Raw genomic sequence first — 16824 nt, forward strand, 5'->3', positions numbered from 1 at the left:
ATCATTGTTGCAGGAATCTACTGCCCACCTATCTCCCCTGTGCATTCCCTTTCTGACATCTCCTTAGTGAATCCTTAGTGAATCCATAGCTCAAAACCCAAAAAGTGAAATTTTGGTTTTTGGAGATTTTAATATTGATTGGCTGAATCCAAAAAATAACAGTTGTCACTCACTGTTTAAATCTTTGCAGCTAGCGCAATTAATCTCCTCCCCGAACTCGCATAAACATCAAAAGCCATAATCATACCCTGCTCGACTGGATTCTCTCCACTTCTCCTGACTGAATCCAGGAGGCAGGTGTTCTCCCTAACAATTTCAGTGACCACTGCTTAGTGTACTGCGTGCACAAAATAAAGGCAACTAAATCCTCTCCCAAGGTTAAAATCACCAGCTCCTTCAAAAAATGTAATCTTCAATCATTTCTAAATTACATCAAGAACCTCCCCTGGCACAGATTAAACCTAATCCCAGATCTAGACTCTGCAGTTGAATTCTTTCAGTCTGAACTCCTACAAGTTTGAAATTTACATGCCCCGCTGCGTAAGGTGAGAGTAAAAGGAGCACACTTGAATTGGATCACAGCTGACCTCATTCAAATGTACCAGTTTTGGGATTCACTGTGGTCAAAGTTCAAGCATACTGGCTCTATGAACGATCACTGTGTATATAGATAATGGCGAAATATATGCACTAAACAAACAAAATTGGCCAAGGCCCAATATTTTTGTGAAAATCTGAACATTAACATATCTAACCCTAGAAAGTTTTGGAAACTCATAAATAACTTACAAAATCCACCAATCCACTCCCAACCCTCCACTGTCAATGTGGACAACCAAACCCTGCAACTCCCCTTAGAAGTAGCAAATGCCTTTAACAATTATTTTGTCGGATGCTCCACCACCCTGATTGACAAACTAATAAATGGCACGCATCCTGAAACTACAAATGTGGATCAGGCCCTACTAAAACAGCAAAGACCCATTATAGAGAAGTTCAATTTTAGACCTGTACCCATCAATGTCATTAAGAAACACCTTAATAATCTAAAAATGAAAAAACAGTCTGGATCTGACCAAAATGCTGTTGAAGCTCAGTGCGCCAGCAATTGCTAAGCCTGTGACAACCCTAATTAACGAATCCTTGATGTCTGGATACATACCCAAACTCTGGAAAACTGCAAGAGTAGTGCCAATTCATAAAAGTGGGGAGTTAACCTTGGTTTATAGCTATCGCCCTATATCATTGCTCCCAGTATTGTCAAAAATCTTAGAAAAATGTGTCTATACGCAATTATGAGAGTATTACCAACTTTCTAACTATCTGACCCCTGATCAATCAGGTTTTCGCCCAAATCACTCCACTACAACTGCCCTCCTAAAAGTTTGCAACGACATCCAAACTGCCATGGAACAAGGAGACCTAACTGGAGCTATTTTCCTTGATTTTGCAAAGGCCTTTGACACAGTAGACCACGACATACTACTGCTCAAACTAAAACACTCTGGCATTGCTGATTGTCCATTAACCTGGTTTCGATCATATGTATCGGATCGATCTCCAATATGTCTCTCAGTGTGGTGTTCCCCAAGGTTCCATTCTCGGCCCCCTACTATTCACATTATTTATAAATGATCTGCCTAATGTCTGCAAATCCTCAACTGTACACATGTATGCAGATGACACGGTAATCTATGCAAACAATTCCGATCTGCCGCAGCTTGAAGCAGTGCTCCAAGACCAGTTCACAGAGGTAGAAAAGTGGATCTCAAAAAACAAACTCTTTCTAAACACTGACAAAACTGTCACAATGATCTTTGGAACGGGTCCTAGATTACACAAATTACAAAATTCCCATCTACGCATCAAAACAAAATCCAATTGCACACTGACCGCAGTCCACTCTTTCAAATACCTGGGTATGTTGTTAGACCCTAATCTATCTTTTGGCCTCCACATAGAAAAACTTGCAACTAAACTTTATCCAAAACTAGGTGCCCTGTACAGAAACAAATCTTGCCTCAGCCCTACAATAAAGGAAAAGATTGTACAGCAAATGCCGATGCCTATCATGGATTACGGGGACGTAGTATATGCACCTGCACTGCAAACTCACCTTAATAAACTTAATACATTGTATAACTCTTTCTGCCGCTTTGTGCTACAATGTAACTACAGGACCCACCATTGTGGCATGCTAAAATAACTAAACTGGCTGACGCTGGAATCCAGACACACCTTCCATCTTTCCTGCCTTGTGTTTAAGAGCCTTTCTGGGAAGCTCCCACCCTACCTGAGCAGAATGCTCTCCCCGGCTATTCCCACCTCCTATAACCTCGGATCCAGTACCAGCACATTATTTAGCTTGCCTCAATACAAAAAGAAAGCAGCTTGATCCTCCTTTTCCTACAGAGCACCACAGTTATGGAATGACCTCCTGCATACTTTCAAACCTTCCCCAAGCCTAATATCCTTTAAGAGATCCCTCTCTACATATCTCAAAACAGAATGCACCTGTCATGGTTGATTATATATTTCCTACCTGTTCTATGTTACATTTTTGCATATATTGTGTATTATTATTGTTTTTGAATTTTATTGTACCCTATTGTATCAATGCAATGTTTTGTGGACCCAGGACATACTTGAAAATGAGAGAAATCGCAATGTATCCTTCCTGGTAAAATATTTTATAAATAAATGTAAGATTTCTTGGAGTTTTTAAAAGAGGGCCAATGAAATGTATTTTCGTTTATACAATTATATTTACCAGAAATGGATCTTGATCATAAGCAACACCTTCATGCAGATTTTTTTTTTCTGTGCTTGGACTTCAGATTAAGATAGATTAACTATTTGGATGCCACATTGATATGTGACTGTGCATCTCAGTCTGTTAAAACCTATCACCAAGAATAGAACTGTGCAAAAAAAATAAAGAAATATCTTCCTATTTTATAAGCTACAGGATGTAGTAGCGGCAAGTTGCCATTTTTCATATAGATGTAATACATCTCTGTGGAACATTTTGTCGCCTATGAAATTACCTTTTAATATGCAGAATAACTCATGGTTACTGCACAAGGGTACCTTTAAATGTGCCAACAAAAAAGTAAAATGTTTGACTTTGTTATGGCTACTACTTTTTTTTTTTAAATATTTTTTATATTTAAGGTTTGAAATAAGGCATACATGTAAGAGTATAGCATAATAAAAATATGAAAATACAGACAGTATATAGTATATCAGTTTACATTTTCAAAATATATTCCTGCAAAGTAAACATCTATTATGTCAAATGATTGCCTAATGTTCTATATACCTCCCAAATGTTATATGATGCCACTTTTGGACCTCCACAAATAATCAAATCAGCTATAGGAGGTTGTTGCCATACTGGAGACCACTTTTGGATCTCTAATGATAAAACTCATTTTAAAAAAATATATATATATTTTAAACATACATATAGTTAACCCCTATAATCAAATGTTAAAACTATTAGCATTACTATTAAAAGGGAGCAATAGCGGAGACATATCCAGTATTAGACCTATAAGGCTACTCAAGCATTTTGGGTTAAGAAATAACTGAAGGACTATAATAATATGGAGCACTTTAGTGTATATCATATTGTACAAAAACTTGCCACGCGTACCGCCATCTCGGTCCTAAGAGTATCTACATTATGTGGCACCTTCCACTCGCACGGCTGCACGACACAACCAGCGGTAAGTTCAGGGTTCAGTGAGGCGCGTGTGTGGTGCGGTCTCTCTGTATTTGAGGCATCTCCACGCTGCCTGTGAGTTGGTTATTGCTCCGTAAGCAGCTGGAGCTTAGATCTGCTGATGGGCGTCTCTAACTTTAAGAGAAATATGTTCGCTTCAAGTAAGGCTGTGGCGTCCAATATGTTCCCCTTTGTAACACAATCCTGGAGATCTTGTGCTTCTGTAGTAGAATGAGAGGTTACAAGTTCCTCCGTAGTTTGTCTCTGTGTTTGCTGACTCTCTTGTTCCATCCCAAAGGCCTCACACAGGCGTTGTTTGATGGATCGAAAACATTCTTGTAGGAGCTGCAAAATCTCTGATTCACATCTGTGTAACATCCTAGTAATTAATATACCTTCAATCTTGAATAGCGATATAAAAATAGCAGTGATATAACACTGTTTAACCCCGCTTCTGGGGGGGGGGGGGGGGGGGTTTGAAGTCCTCTACCACTGTGGGCTGCCACAGGACTCAACGCTCCGGATCGGTAAAAAAGTGCAGTTCCTCAAACAAATTCTTATAGCAATCGAAATAACTCAGTCTCCTTAAAATAAAACTTGCATTTTCAGAAATAGATGAGTAGAGGAGCTGCTGATAATTGGCGATTTAACAGTAGTTTGCACAGAGCTGCCAATATTGCTACCATTCAAGGTGCTGCCCAGAGACCTTTTTTTCAGTGACGTGCAGTCACTAGAGGCAGGTGAGGCAGGGCTTCACCTCTCATATGGTCAAAAATATATTTTTTTATTGGCTTTAAAAAAAAAATATTGCAATTTGTTTTCCCCCAACATTTTTTTTTTTCACAGCTACATGTTGTGAAATGGAGAGGAACAAGTAGGTCTCCCGACTGCTGCCCTCCATTACACAACATGCTGCGCCACCTACTGGATAAAAGTGGTTAAGATCATTGCATGGCCCATAAGTGCTTATTTGAGGCAGGCCTCTTTTGGGCTGAACCAATCCAGTGAGAGGCATCAGTCAGGGGAACTTAGGGTTGGGGCTGAATGTTAAATCATATAAAACAAAACAAAAATGGAAAAAAACAACTTTCATTTATTTTGTTGCTGCCCTGTTCAGCTGCCAGCTTTGCTTCAGTGAAAAAGAGAGTTCTGTACTTCCCCTCCAAGTGCAGTCGAATGTTCCACTGTCACTTCCTTACAGAGCAGGAAGAGACGCAGAGAGCAGTGTTTTAGCCACATTTTATTGAAGTAAGTGCTGCAACCTTAGATTTTGCTGAAAGGAATTCTGTTAGTGAAAATTATAATTTAATTAATGTGGTTTAGTGTTTTTTGTTTTTTTACTCTTTTACAGCAGTTTAAGGATCGCTTTAGTATTTTGTTTACTCAAACTTTACACCCACTACCTTAGCAGCTTGCCTCTGTACTGCACACTAGTTTATAGTCTCACTCTCTTTCTCACTATAGTCTAAATCTCTGTAGCTCTGCAACTGTTTATTCTCACAACATTATCTTACTATTATGCTGTTTGTATGGATGAGTTGTTATTTGACCAGAGTAAGCTAGACCAAAAGCATGGTAATGTAAAATTAAACCAAGCAGTTTAGAATGAGTTATAGCAAATATTCTCCATGGCTCCTGTAGCTATAGTATTTCATTTAAAGCAGTGATTCCTTAGGTGTATGTTGGACAACCCTGATGTAAACAACAAATAATAATTTATTAATGCTCCCATTCATATGTGCTGTTCTGTTTCAGATATTTAAAATAGATTGTAGACTATTAGCATTTGATAGTCACTTAAAATATTACTTAAAAATTCCGTGGTGTCTCCCCCCTTTCAGTGGTCCCTCTCTCCCCTCCCCTTGTGTGTCTCTCTCCCTCTCTCTCTCTCTCTCTCTCTCTATCAATCTCTCTTTCTCTATCCATCTGTCTCTCTCTCTATCTCTATCTCTCTCTCTATCCATCTCTCTCCATGTCTCTCCCACTCCCTCTGTCTCTCTTCTTATGTGTCGTTCTCCCCCATGGTCTCTTTCTCTCTATCTCTCTTCCTCCCCCTCTGACTCTCTCATCCCTTATGTGTCTCTCTAACCCTCTGTGTGTGATTGTGTCTCTCTCTCTTTCTCTCTCTCTAACCCTCTGTGTGTGTGTGTGTGTGTCTCTCTCTCCCTGTCTCTCTCTCCCTCTCCCCCGTCTCTCTCTCCTTCTCCCCCAAGTGCTTTTCTGTGTTTCTGTCTACCTTTTATTTATTTAATTAATGAATTGGTGGTGCCATCTGAGGATGTGGCTTTATTTAAAGGGGTGGGGTCAAGCGCCCCACCATCTTTAAATTTCACCAGCCGCCACTGGATCAAGACATTTTTATATTTACTAAATAATGAAGGAATCTATAAGCATAATTTGCAGCATTAAAGTAAAAAGTATGTTTTAAACATATTTTAATGGGCCTGGATTTCTAGATCTCATAATCAGAGCAAGCATTTTGTTATCTGGCAAGAGTTTCTGTTACAATCCTTTAGACTAAAATCAGATGTTTACTAAGTTGACGAGTTTTCCAAGACACCATTTAAAGGGACATGAAACCCATATGTTTTATTTCACGATTTAGAAAGAGCACGCAATTTTAAATAATTCCAATTTACATCTAATATCTAATTTTCTTCATTCTTTTGATATCCTTTGTTGAAAAACATCTAAATATGCTCAGTAGCTGCTGATTGGTGGCTGCACATAGATACCTCATGTGATTGGCTCACCCATGTGCATTGCTATTTCTTCAACAAAGGATATCTAAAGAATGAAGGCGTATCCTAGCCACTACCTCATCAGCCTCTGACATCACCGCACGTCACTGCTTTTTTTTAATCTTATGTTATGGGTAGAAAACATGTATTCAAGGTGAGATCATGTATTAGGGAACATCTCAGCAATATAAAGTGTGATTGAGTGTTTTCAGCTTTAGCTAGATACTTTGTACATTATCACAAGAAAAAGGTTAACTCCTTTAGGTGGCAAGAGATTGAAATGGTTATGACTCCATAAAGGGATGGCGATAGGTTGAAATGTCTTAGTCACCGTGAAATGTTTTGGATTTTTAAACTAAGGCACAACTACCTAATGGCTTTAACTCAAAATACGATACTATTAATATTTTGGAGTAACAAGGTTTACTACTGCACTCTTTACATAGTATAATTTTGCTGGTAGCTTTTCAATTTGAACTATATGTTGTTAGATTGTTAGAGCTACTACTGTTGGAGCACTAAATTATATTTTGGATAGGCTATAATGTTGTAGTAAAATTCTTTCATTTTAATACATGGCTTCCTTTGTATATACATTAATTAAGTCTGAGGAATGTATTATAGAATATGTATTATGAGTTATTTTTCCCTTCCAACATTTAGTAATAGATATACATTTTAGCTTAGACGTTTTTTATAATAATGTTGCTTATTTACCAATATTTGTGTTTAGGTTTCTATCAGCACAATGTTTTATTATGCTACACTTTTAGGTGGCATTATACAATTTCTAAAGGGGCACTGAGCCCAATTTTTTTTTTTTTGCATGATTCAGATAGAGCATGCAATTTTAAGCAACTTTCTAATTTACTCCTATTATCAATTTTTCTTTGTTCTCTTGCTATCTTTATTTGAAAAAGAAGACATCTAAGCTAAGGAGCCAACCAATTTTTGGTTCAGCACTCTGGACAGCACTTGTTTATTGGTGGGGTAATTTATCCACAAATCAGCAAGAACAACCCAGGTTGTTCACCAAAAATGGTCCGACATCTAAACTTACATTCTTGCTTTTCAAATAAAGATGCCAAGAGAATGAAGACAATTTGATAATAGGATTAAATTAGAAAGTTGCACGAAATGCGCTAGTTGCCACTTGGGTATGCTTTTGTACTTTCAAGGTTTCCCTGTTTTTGCTCACACTATGAGGCCCATTTATCAAGCTCCGAATGGAGCTTGAGGGCCCGTGTTTCTGGCGAGTCTTCTGACTCGCCAGAAACGCAAGTTATGGAGCAGCGGTCTAAAGACCGCTGCTTCATAACCTGTCCGCCTGCTCTGATGAGGCGGACAGACATCGCCACAATTCAACCCGATCGAGTACGATCGGGTTGATTGACACCCACCTGCTGGAGGACGATTGGCTGCGAGTCTGCAGGGGGCGGTGTTGCACCAGCAGCTCATGAGAGCTGCTGGTGCAATGCTGAATAAGGAGAGTGTATTGCTCTCCGCATTCAGCGAGGTCTGTCGATCTGATCTGCACTGTTGGATCAGGTCCGACAGACCTTTGATAAATAGGTCTCTATATGTTATTTCAATGTTTTTGAATAAACTTTTATATTCTTAACATGGATTGAGCCCGTCTGGGATTTTTTTTCTCACCCATAAGTTCTAGATCAAGAACAGCTTGAAAGAAGGTATTTGCCTTCACTGGATCTTTCTGTACTAGGAACAGAAGAAACCTTCCCTAAGGAGGTTTAAATTTAAAGTCTTTTCTGTGACCTTGATGCTATGGTTAAAACTAAGAGAATCTGAATTGACTGAGATCAAACTTGAAACTTTGAAAAAAGGTTAAATCTGTTCCTTACCAGAAATTGATCTGGATCAGAGGCCGCACATTCATGCATGCAGACTTACCGGAGGGAGAAAATGTTTTTTTTTTTAGTCCTTGGGCTTTTACCAACTAGAAATTGACAGCTCTGGGAAAGTCTGACTTTTGGGTGCAGGAAAATTATGCTTTGTTAAGCATCTAGTCCAGGGCTAAACAAATCTTTCCTTAAAGGAAGAGAAAAAGATACGTGCTAATGATAGCTCATATTACAAGCGGAAAGTTATAGTTTGCGCTCAGGCGAAAGCTGAAACTACGCTAGAATATTTAGCTTGACCTGATATAAAGTGTAAGGGGCATATTTATCAAGCTCCATATGGAGCTTGAGGCCAGAAGTTATCAAGAAGTTATTAAGCAGGGGTCTAAAGACCGCTGCTCCACAACCTGTCCATCTGCTCTGAGGCGGCGGACAGAAATCAACCCGATCGAATTTAATCGGGTTGATTGACACCCCCTGTTAGCGGACGATTGGCATACATATATACTCATATAAACAAATATATACAGTACACATGTATATATATATATATATATATATATATATATATATATATATATATATATATATATATATATATATATATATATATATATATATATATATATAAAACACGGAAGGGGACTGCACTCTCAGATCAGACCCGGTACACATCCCATGACCCTGCAACATGCTCAGCCCTGGGTGCTCACTGGCACTCCCAGGAAGCTGTGCTGTCCCCAGAGTCACAGGCAGTTAACCCCAGACAGGTCTGGGTGCAAGATGCAAGAACCATAGGGGAAATTACAAAACAAATTAATACAACACACAGAGAAAGTCCAGCACTCACTTACAAGCTCTCAACTAAGATTGAAAGCAAAAATGGAAGGGTTAGTTACCGCATTTGGCCAAATGGGACAAGCCCAGGTACCACGTCAAGGTCCCTTCCAAAAACCTGGGACCCTAAAACAGCCACACAATGCAAGCTCTCAATCCAACAAAACTGGGAACAAGTGAAGGGTGCACAGGCTTATGTAATCACCCCAGACATATACAAAACACGGAAGGGGACTGCACTCTCAGACCTGACCGGGTACACATCCCATGACCCTGCAACATGCACAGCCCTGGGTGTTCACTGGCACTCACCTCTCTCTCTCTCTCTCTCTCTCTCTCTCTTTCTCTCTCTCTCTCTCTCTATATATATATATATATTGAGCCCTTCCCAGTCAAATACCTTGAAACATGCAATTACATTTTTAAACTATTTTAATATTTTTATGTGTTTTGAATAGAAATACTTGACATTACTATGTTCTTCAATTAGAAAAAAATGTTGTTCTAATTTAAAAAAATAATTATATATATATATTTATATATATTTGTATATACAGGGAGTGCAGAATTATTAGGCAAGTTGTATTTTTGAGGATTAATTTTATTATTGAACAACAACCATGTTCTCAATGAACCCAAAAAACTCATTAATATCAAAGCTGAATAGTTTTGGAAGTAGTTTTTAGTTTGTTTTTAGTTATAGCTATTTTAGGGGGATATCTGTGTGTGCAGGTGACTATTACTGTGCATAATTATTAGGCAACTTAACAAAAAACAAATATATACCCATTTCAATTATTTATTTTTACCAGTGAAACCAATATAACATCTCAACATTCACAAATATACATTTCTGACATTCAAAAACAAAACAAAAACAAATCAGTGACCAATATAGCCACCTTTCTTTGCAAGGACACTCAAAAGCCTGCCATCCATGGATTCTGTCAGTGTTTTGATCTGTTCACCATCAACATTGCGTGCAGCAGCAACCACAGCCTCCCAGACACTGTTCAGAGAGGTGTACTGTTTTCCCTCCTTGTAAATCTCACATTTGATGATGGACCACAGGTTCTCAATGGGGTTCAGATCAGGTGAACAAGGAGGCCATGTCATTAGATTTTCTTCTTTTATACCCTTTCTTGCCAGCCACGCTGTGGAGTACTTGGACGCGTGTGATGGAGCATTGTCCTGCATGAAAATCATGTTTTTCTTGAAGGATGCAGACTTCTTCCTGTACCACTGCTTGAAGAAGGTGTCTTCCAGAAACTGGCAGTAGGACTGGGAGTTGAGCTTGACTCCATCCTCAACCCGAAAAGGCCCCACAAGCTCATCTTTGATGATACCAGCCCAAACCAGTACTCCACCTCCACCTTGCTGGTGTCTGAGTCGGACTGGAGCTCTCTGCCCTTTACCAATCCAGCCACGGGCCCATCCATCTGGCCCATCAAGACTCACTCTCATTTCATCAGTCCATAAAACCTTAGAAAAATCAGTCTTGAGATATTTCTTGGCCCAGTCTTGACGTTTCAGCTTGTGTGTCTTGTTCAGTGGTGGTCGTCTTTCAGCCTTTCTTACCTTGGCCATGTCTCTGAGTATTGCACACCTTGTGCTTTTGGGCACTCCAGTGATGATGCAGCTCTGAAATATGGCCAAACTGGTGGCAAGTGTCATCTTGGCAGCTGCACGCTTGACTTTTCTCAGTTCATGGGCAGTTATTTTGCGCCTTGGTTTTTCCACACGCTTCTTGCGACCCTGTTGACTATTTTGAATGAAACGCTTGATTGTTCGATGATCACGCTTCAGAAGCTTTGCAATTTTAAGAGTGCTGCATCCCTCTGCAAGATATCTCACTATTTTTGACTTTTCTGAGCCTGTCAAGTCCTTCTTTTGACCCATTTTGCCAAAGGAAAGGAAGTTGCCTAATAATTATGCACACCTGATATAGGGTGTTGATGTCATTAGACCACACCCCTTCTCATTACAGAGATGCACATCACCTAATATGCTTAATTGGTAGTAGGCTTTCGAGCCTATACAGCTTGGAGTAAGACAACATGCATAAAGAGGATGATGTGGTCAAAATACTCATTTGCCTAATAATTCTGCACTCCCTGTACAGCATATCTCTCTCTATGTAGTATATATATATATATATATATATATATATATATATATATATATATATATATATATATATATATATATCTGCATATATTCATATAGATATATAGGAATATATATATATTTTACAAAAAAAATAATCTAATAATGTATCTACTAAAGACAGTGACATTAGAAGTACGTTTGCACATATCTGAAGAAAGCATAACTGCCAAATTTCCAAAATGGTGGAGCAACTAAAATCTTTAATGTATGGGGCAAAATTTCAGAATTACTTCTCTGTGAAATACTTACAAAAGGTAAACAAACACCTATAGAAAGAAATGCAGGATTAATCTGAATATAAATAATGAGATCCAAATAAGCAATGGAAAGTTGAGCTGATGAGCTCAACAGGAACAAGATTACAAAGAATATAATGTAATAGTATATGAAAATCATCTCCCTTCTAAAGGATGTAATCCTATATAATAAAAGGCCAAGTATGTTTGTCCGATGCAGTCATACGCAGTAGAGACTGCGCAAGGACAAATATACCTGGCCTTTAGGATCTGACAGCAGAGCAGAGGGTGTGCGGGGCATGGCCAGGGGCGTGGTCGGTCGGAGCGGCCGTGATGAGTGTCGTGATGGGGCGTGGCCGGGCGGGAACTGGTCGGTGGGCATGGTAGGGCGGAACTGCCATGACGAGTGGGCATGACCGGCAGGAGTGCCGTGATGTGGCGTGGCGTGGCGGGAACGGGTCGGGTGGGTGTGGTTGGGTGGGAGTGGACGTGGCCTGAGAGAGCGCAAAAGAGAAGGAGAGAGCGCAAAAGAGGGGGGAGAGAGAGCAAAAGAGGGGGTGAGAGAGAGAGCAAAAGGGGGGGGAGAGAGAGAGCAAAAGAGAGGGGAGAGAGAGCAAAAGAGAGGAGAGAGAGAGAGCAAAAGAGAGGGGAGAGAGAGCGCAAAATATGGAGGAGAGAGCAAAAGAGAGGGAGGAGAGAGTGCAAAAGGGTGGGAGAGCGAAAGAGGGGGAGAGAGAGAGCAAAAGGGGGGGTGAGCAAAAGAGATTGAGACACCAGAGAGGTGGCAGAGACAGCTCTTGGAATGTTTGAGTATCTTTGCCTCCTCCTAGTGGCCAGGAGTTGAGTCCCAGAAGTAATGGCTTGTGGACTCTCACCACCTTATGAAAGAAACATAAGCTTTCTTATTTATTTATTTCCAAAAGCAATAACTATCTTGTACCTGGATTCCTTGGGCAGAAGACAGCAGAGCCCTGTTAAAGCGTTCAGTATTACATGGTGCTGTGTCTCCAATATCCACATGTCTGGTCTGCAACCTTCTTGGGACAGGAGATACCATCCAGCTAGTATCTTCTCTAATATGAGCAGTGTCTGGTGAGAAATCTGGATAACTATTATCCAGATCAAGCTGGACCTTTCGAGCGATTCTATGCCACAAAATCTGCAAATAGATTATACATTTTAGAACACTCTTAGTTATTTTTAACATAAATATTATTTTAATTTTAAATGTTACAGATAAAGGGTCACGTAAAATATAGAACTTATTTTCCCCCCAATCTACTGTGAGTTAATTTGTCCATTTATATTATTTGATTTAATTACTGAGCATATGTACATATCCTGCTCCTGACTGGATAACCATCCAAATCCTTATCAGGAGTAATGGGAGTCCATTTATCATTGTGCGGACGGACATGATCCGCTATAGCGAACCAAGTCCGCCGCACATCGATAAATGCCGACAGCATACGCTGTCGGCATTTATCATTACACCAGCAGTTCTTGTGAACTGCTGGTGCAATGCCGCCCCCTGCAGATTTGCTGCTTCATATCTTGTGTTTTTGGCTAGCCTGAAGGCTCACCAGAAACACGGGGCATCAAGCTCCGTTCGGAGCTTGATAAATAGACCCCATTCACTCCACCTAGATCAAAAAATGTAAAGGGAACTTTGTTCAAAAATAAAAGTGTTTTTTTTTACACTAGGACATCCTTTTGAATTCTCAATTAAGTGTGTGATAGGCAGATTTTAAATGGACAATATACTTAGACAAGCTAATAAGTGTTTGTTGTATCCAAAGATTCTACAGGAAAACCCTTTCAAATTGGCTCTATGTCCCTTCCCCCTGTCCCCCCTGGAAATTCTGTTGCTGCCTCTTGTATAAGTAGGTTTTCTATAGCCAATACTGCAGTTTTTAAATTGTCAGCATATGTGACGGTGTCAATCGTCAAAAGTAGCTATTTCAAATGACAAAATATTGGTAAAGGACCTATTTCTAAGCAATTTAATACACTCTGGGATGTAAAATGGATAATTGGGAATAAAGTGGTGAAAATTTAGACATTATGAATTGCACTACACATATATCACAGGTTACATGCTATGAATGCAGTGCCAAAACTATAACACAATTTATGCTTACCTGATAAATGTATTTCTCTTGTGGTGTATCCAGTCCACAGATCATCCATTACTTGTGGGATATTCTCATTCCCAACAGGAAGTTGCAAGAGGAAACCCACAGCAGAGCTGCAATATAGCTCCTCCCCTAACTGTCATAGCCAGTCATTCGACCGAAAACAAGCAGAGAAAGGAGGAACAATAGGGTGCAGTGGTTACTGTAGTTTAAATTTAAAAATTACCTGCCTTAAAATGACAGGGCGGGCTGTGGACTGGATACACCACAAGAGAAATAAATTTATCAGGTAAGCATAAATTGTGTTTTCTCTTGTAAGGTGTATCCAGTCCACGGATCATCCATTACTTGTGGGATACCAATACCAAAGCTAAAGTACACGGATGAAGGGAGGGACAAGGCAGGAACTTAAATGGAAGGAAACACTGCCTGTAAAACCTTTCTCCCAAATATAGCCTCCGAAGAAGCAAAAGTATCAAATTTGCAAAATTTTGAAAAAGTATGAAGCGAAGACCAAGTCGCCGCCTTGCAAATCTGTTCAAAAGAAGCCTCATTTTTAAAGGCCCAAGTGGAAGCCACAGCTCTAGTGGAATGAGCTGTAATCCTTTCAGGAGGCTGCTGTCCAGCAGTCTCATAGGCTAAGCGGATTAAGCTTCTTAGCCAAAAAGAAGGAGAGGTTGCCGAAGCCTTTTGATCTCTCCTCTGTCCAGAGAAGACAACAAACCAAGCAGATGTTTGACGAAAATCTTTAGTAGCTTGTAAGTAAAAACTTTAAAGCACGGACCACGTCCAGATTGTGAAACACAAGGATGGAACAACAATCTCTTGATTGATATTCTTGTTAGATACCACCTTAGGTAAAAACCCAGATTTGGTACGCAGGACTACCTTATCTGTATGAAAAATCAGATAAGGAGAATCACATTGTAAGGCAGATAACTCGGAGACTCTACGAGCCGAGGAAATAGCTACCAAAAAAAGGACTTTCCAAGATAAAAGTTTGATATCTATGGAATGAAGAGGTTCAAACGGAACTTCTTGAAGAATCTTAAGAACCAAGTTTAAGCTCCATGATGGAGCAACCGGTTTAAACACAGGCTTGATTCTAACTAAAGCCTGACAAAATGCCTGAACGTCTGGAACATCTGCCAGACGCTTAACTAGCTGACAATCCTTTTTCCAAACCTTCTTGGAGAAAAGATAATATCCTAGGAATCCTGACCTTACTCCATGAGTAACCCTTGGATTCACACCAATAAAGGTATCTACGCCATACCTTATGGTAAATTTTCCTGGTGACAGGCTTTCGTGTCCGTATTAAGGTATCAATAACTGACTCGGAGAAGCCACGCTTTGATAAAATCAAGCGTTCAATCTCTAGGCAGTCAGCCGCAGAGAAATTAGATTTGGATGGTTGGAAGGACCCTGAAGTAGAAGGTCCTGTCTCAGAGGCAGAGACCATGGTGGAAAGGATGACATGTCCACTAGATCTGCATACCAGGTCCTGCGTGGCCACGCAGGTGCTATCAGAATCACTGATGCTCTCTCCTGCTTGATCTTGGCAATCAGTCGAGGGAGCAGAGGAAACGGTGGAAACACATAAGCCAGGTTGAAAGACCAGGGCGCTGCAAGAGCATCTATCAGCGTCGCCTTGGGATCCCTGGATCCGTAACACGGAAGCTTGGCGTTCTGGCGAGATGCCATGAGATCCAGTTCTGGTTTGCCCCAACGATGAATCAGTTGTGCAAATACCTCCGGATGGAGTTCCCACTCTCCCGGATGAAAAGTCTGATGACTTAGAAAATCCGCCTCCCAGTGCTCTACACCTGGGATATGGATAGCTGATAGGTGGCAAGAGTGAATCTCTGCCCAGCGAATTATTTTTGAAACTTCTAACATCTCTAGGGAACTTCTTGTTCCCCCTTGATGGTTGATGTAAGCTACAGTCGTGATGTTGTCCGACTGAAATCTGATGTACCTCAGAGTTGCTAACTGAGGCCAAGCCTGAAGAGCCTTGAATATCGCTCTTAGTTCCAGAATATTTATTGGAAGGAGAGACTCCTCCTGAGTCCACGATCCCTGAGCCTTCAGGGAGTTCCAGACTGCACCCCAACCTAGAAGGCTGGCATTTGTTGTTACAATTGTCCAATGTGGCCTGCGAAAGGTCATACCTTTGGACAGATGGACCCGAGATAGCTACCAGGGAAAAGAATCCCTGGTCTCTTGGTCCAGATTCAGTTGACTGAGCATGCATAGTTGCAGCGATCTGAGATGTAAGCGTGCAAACGGCACTATGTCCATTGCCGCTACCATTAAGCCGATTACTTCCATACACTGAGCCACCGAAGGGCGCGGAATGGAAAAAAGAACCCGGCAGGAATTTAGAAGCTTTGATAAGCTGGACTCCGTCAGGTGAATTTTCATTTCTATAGAATCTATCAGAGTCCCTAGAAAGGAAGCTCTTGTGAGTGGGGATAGAGAACTCTTTTCCTCGTTCACTTTCCACCCATGCGACCTCAGAAATGCCAGTACTACGTCCGTATGAGACTTGGCAATTTGGAAGTTTGACGCCTGTATCAGGATGTCGTCTAAATAAGGGGCTACTGCTATGCCCCGCGGCCTTAGGACCGCCATAAGCGACACTAGAACCTTTGTAAAGATTCTTGGGGCTGTAGCTAATCCAAAGGGAAGAGCTACAACTGGTAATGCCTGTCTTGGAAGGCAAACCTGAGAAACCGATAATGATCTTTGTGTATCGGAATGTGAAGATAAGCATCCTTTAGATCCACTGTAGTCATATATTGACCCTCCTGGATCAGTGGTAGGATGGTACGAATAGTTTCCATCTTGAACGACGGAACTTTGAGGAATTTGTTTAAGATCTTTAGATCCAAAATTGGTCTGAAGATTCCCTCTTTTTTGAGAACCACAAACAGATTTGAGTAAAAACCCTGTTCCTGTTCTCTCCCATAACTAGGAGGTCTCATACACAGTGTAAGAATGCCTCTCTCTTTATCTGGTGTGCAGATAATTGTGAAAGGTGAAATCTCCCTTTTGGGGGGGAAGCTTTGAAGTCTAGAAGATATCCCTGGGATATAATTTCCAATGCCCAGGGATCCT

General features: G+C 40.5%; 1 protein-coding gene across 2 annotated transcripts in view; it reads right to left on the reverse strand.

Annotated features, from left to right (window-relative positions):
• The window catches only part of LOC128650027 (uncharacterized), a 273926-nt gene that overhangs the window by 233769 nt on the left and 23333 nt on the right, over positions 1 to 16824 (reverse strand). For both annotated transcript variants that reach the window (XM_053703680.1, XM_053703679.1), the window contains one exon: positions 12510 to 12728. In XM_053703680.1, the coding sequence (XP_053559655.1) occupies positions 12510 to 12728 (219 nt within the window). The remainder of the gene's footprint in view (positions 1 to 12509; positions 12729 to 16824) is intronic.

The sequence above is a fragment of the Bombina bombina genome, chromosome 2, assembly GCF_027579735.1.
Source record: "Bombina bombina isolate aBomBom1 chromosome 2, aBomBom1.pri, whole genome shotgun sequence".
Classification (NCBI taxonomy): domain Eukaryota; kingdom Metazoa; phylum Chordata; class Amphibia; order Anura; family Bombinatoridae; genus Bombina; species Bombina bombina.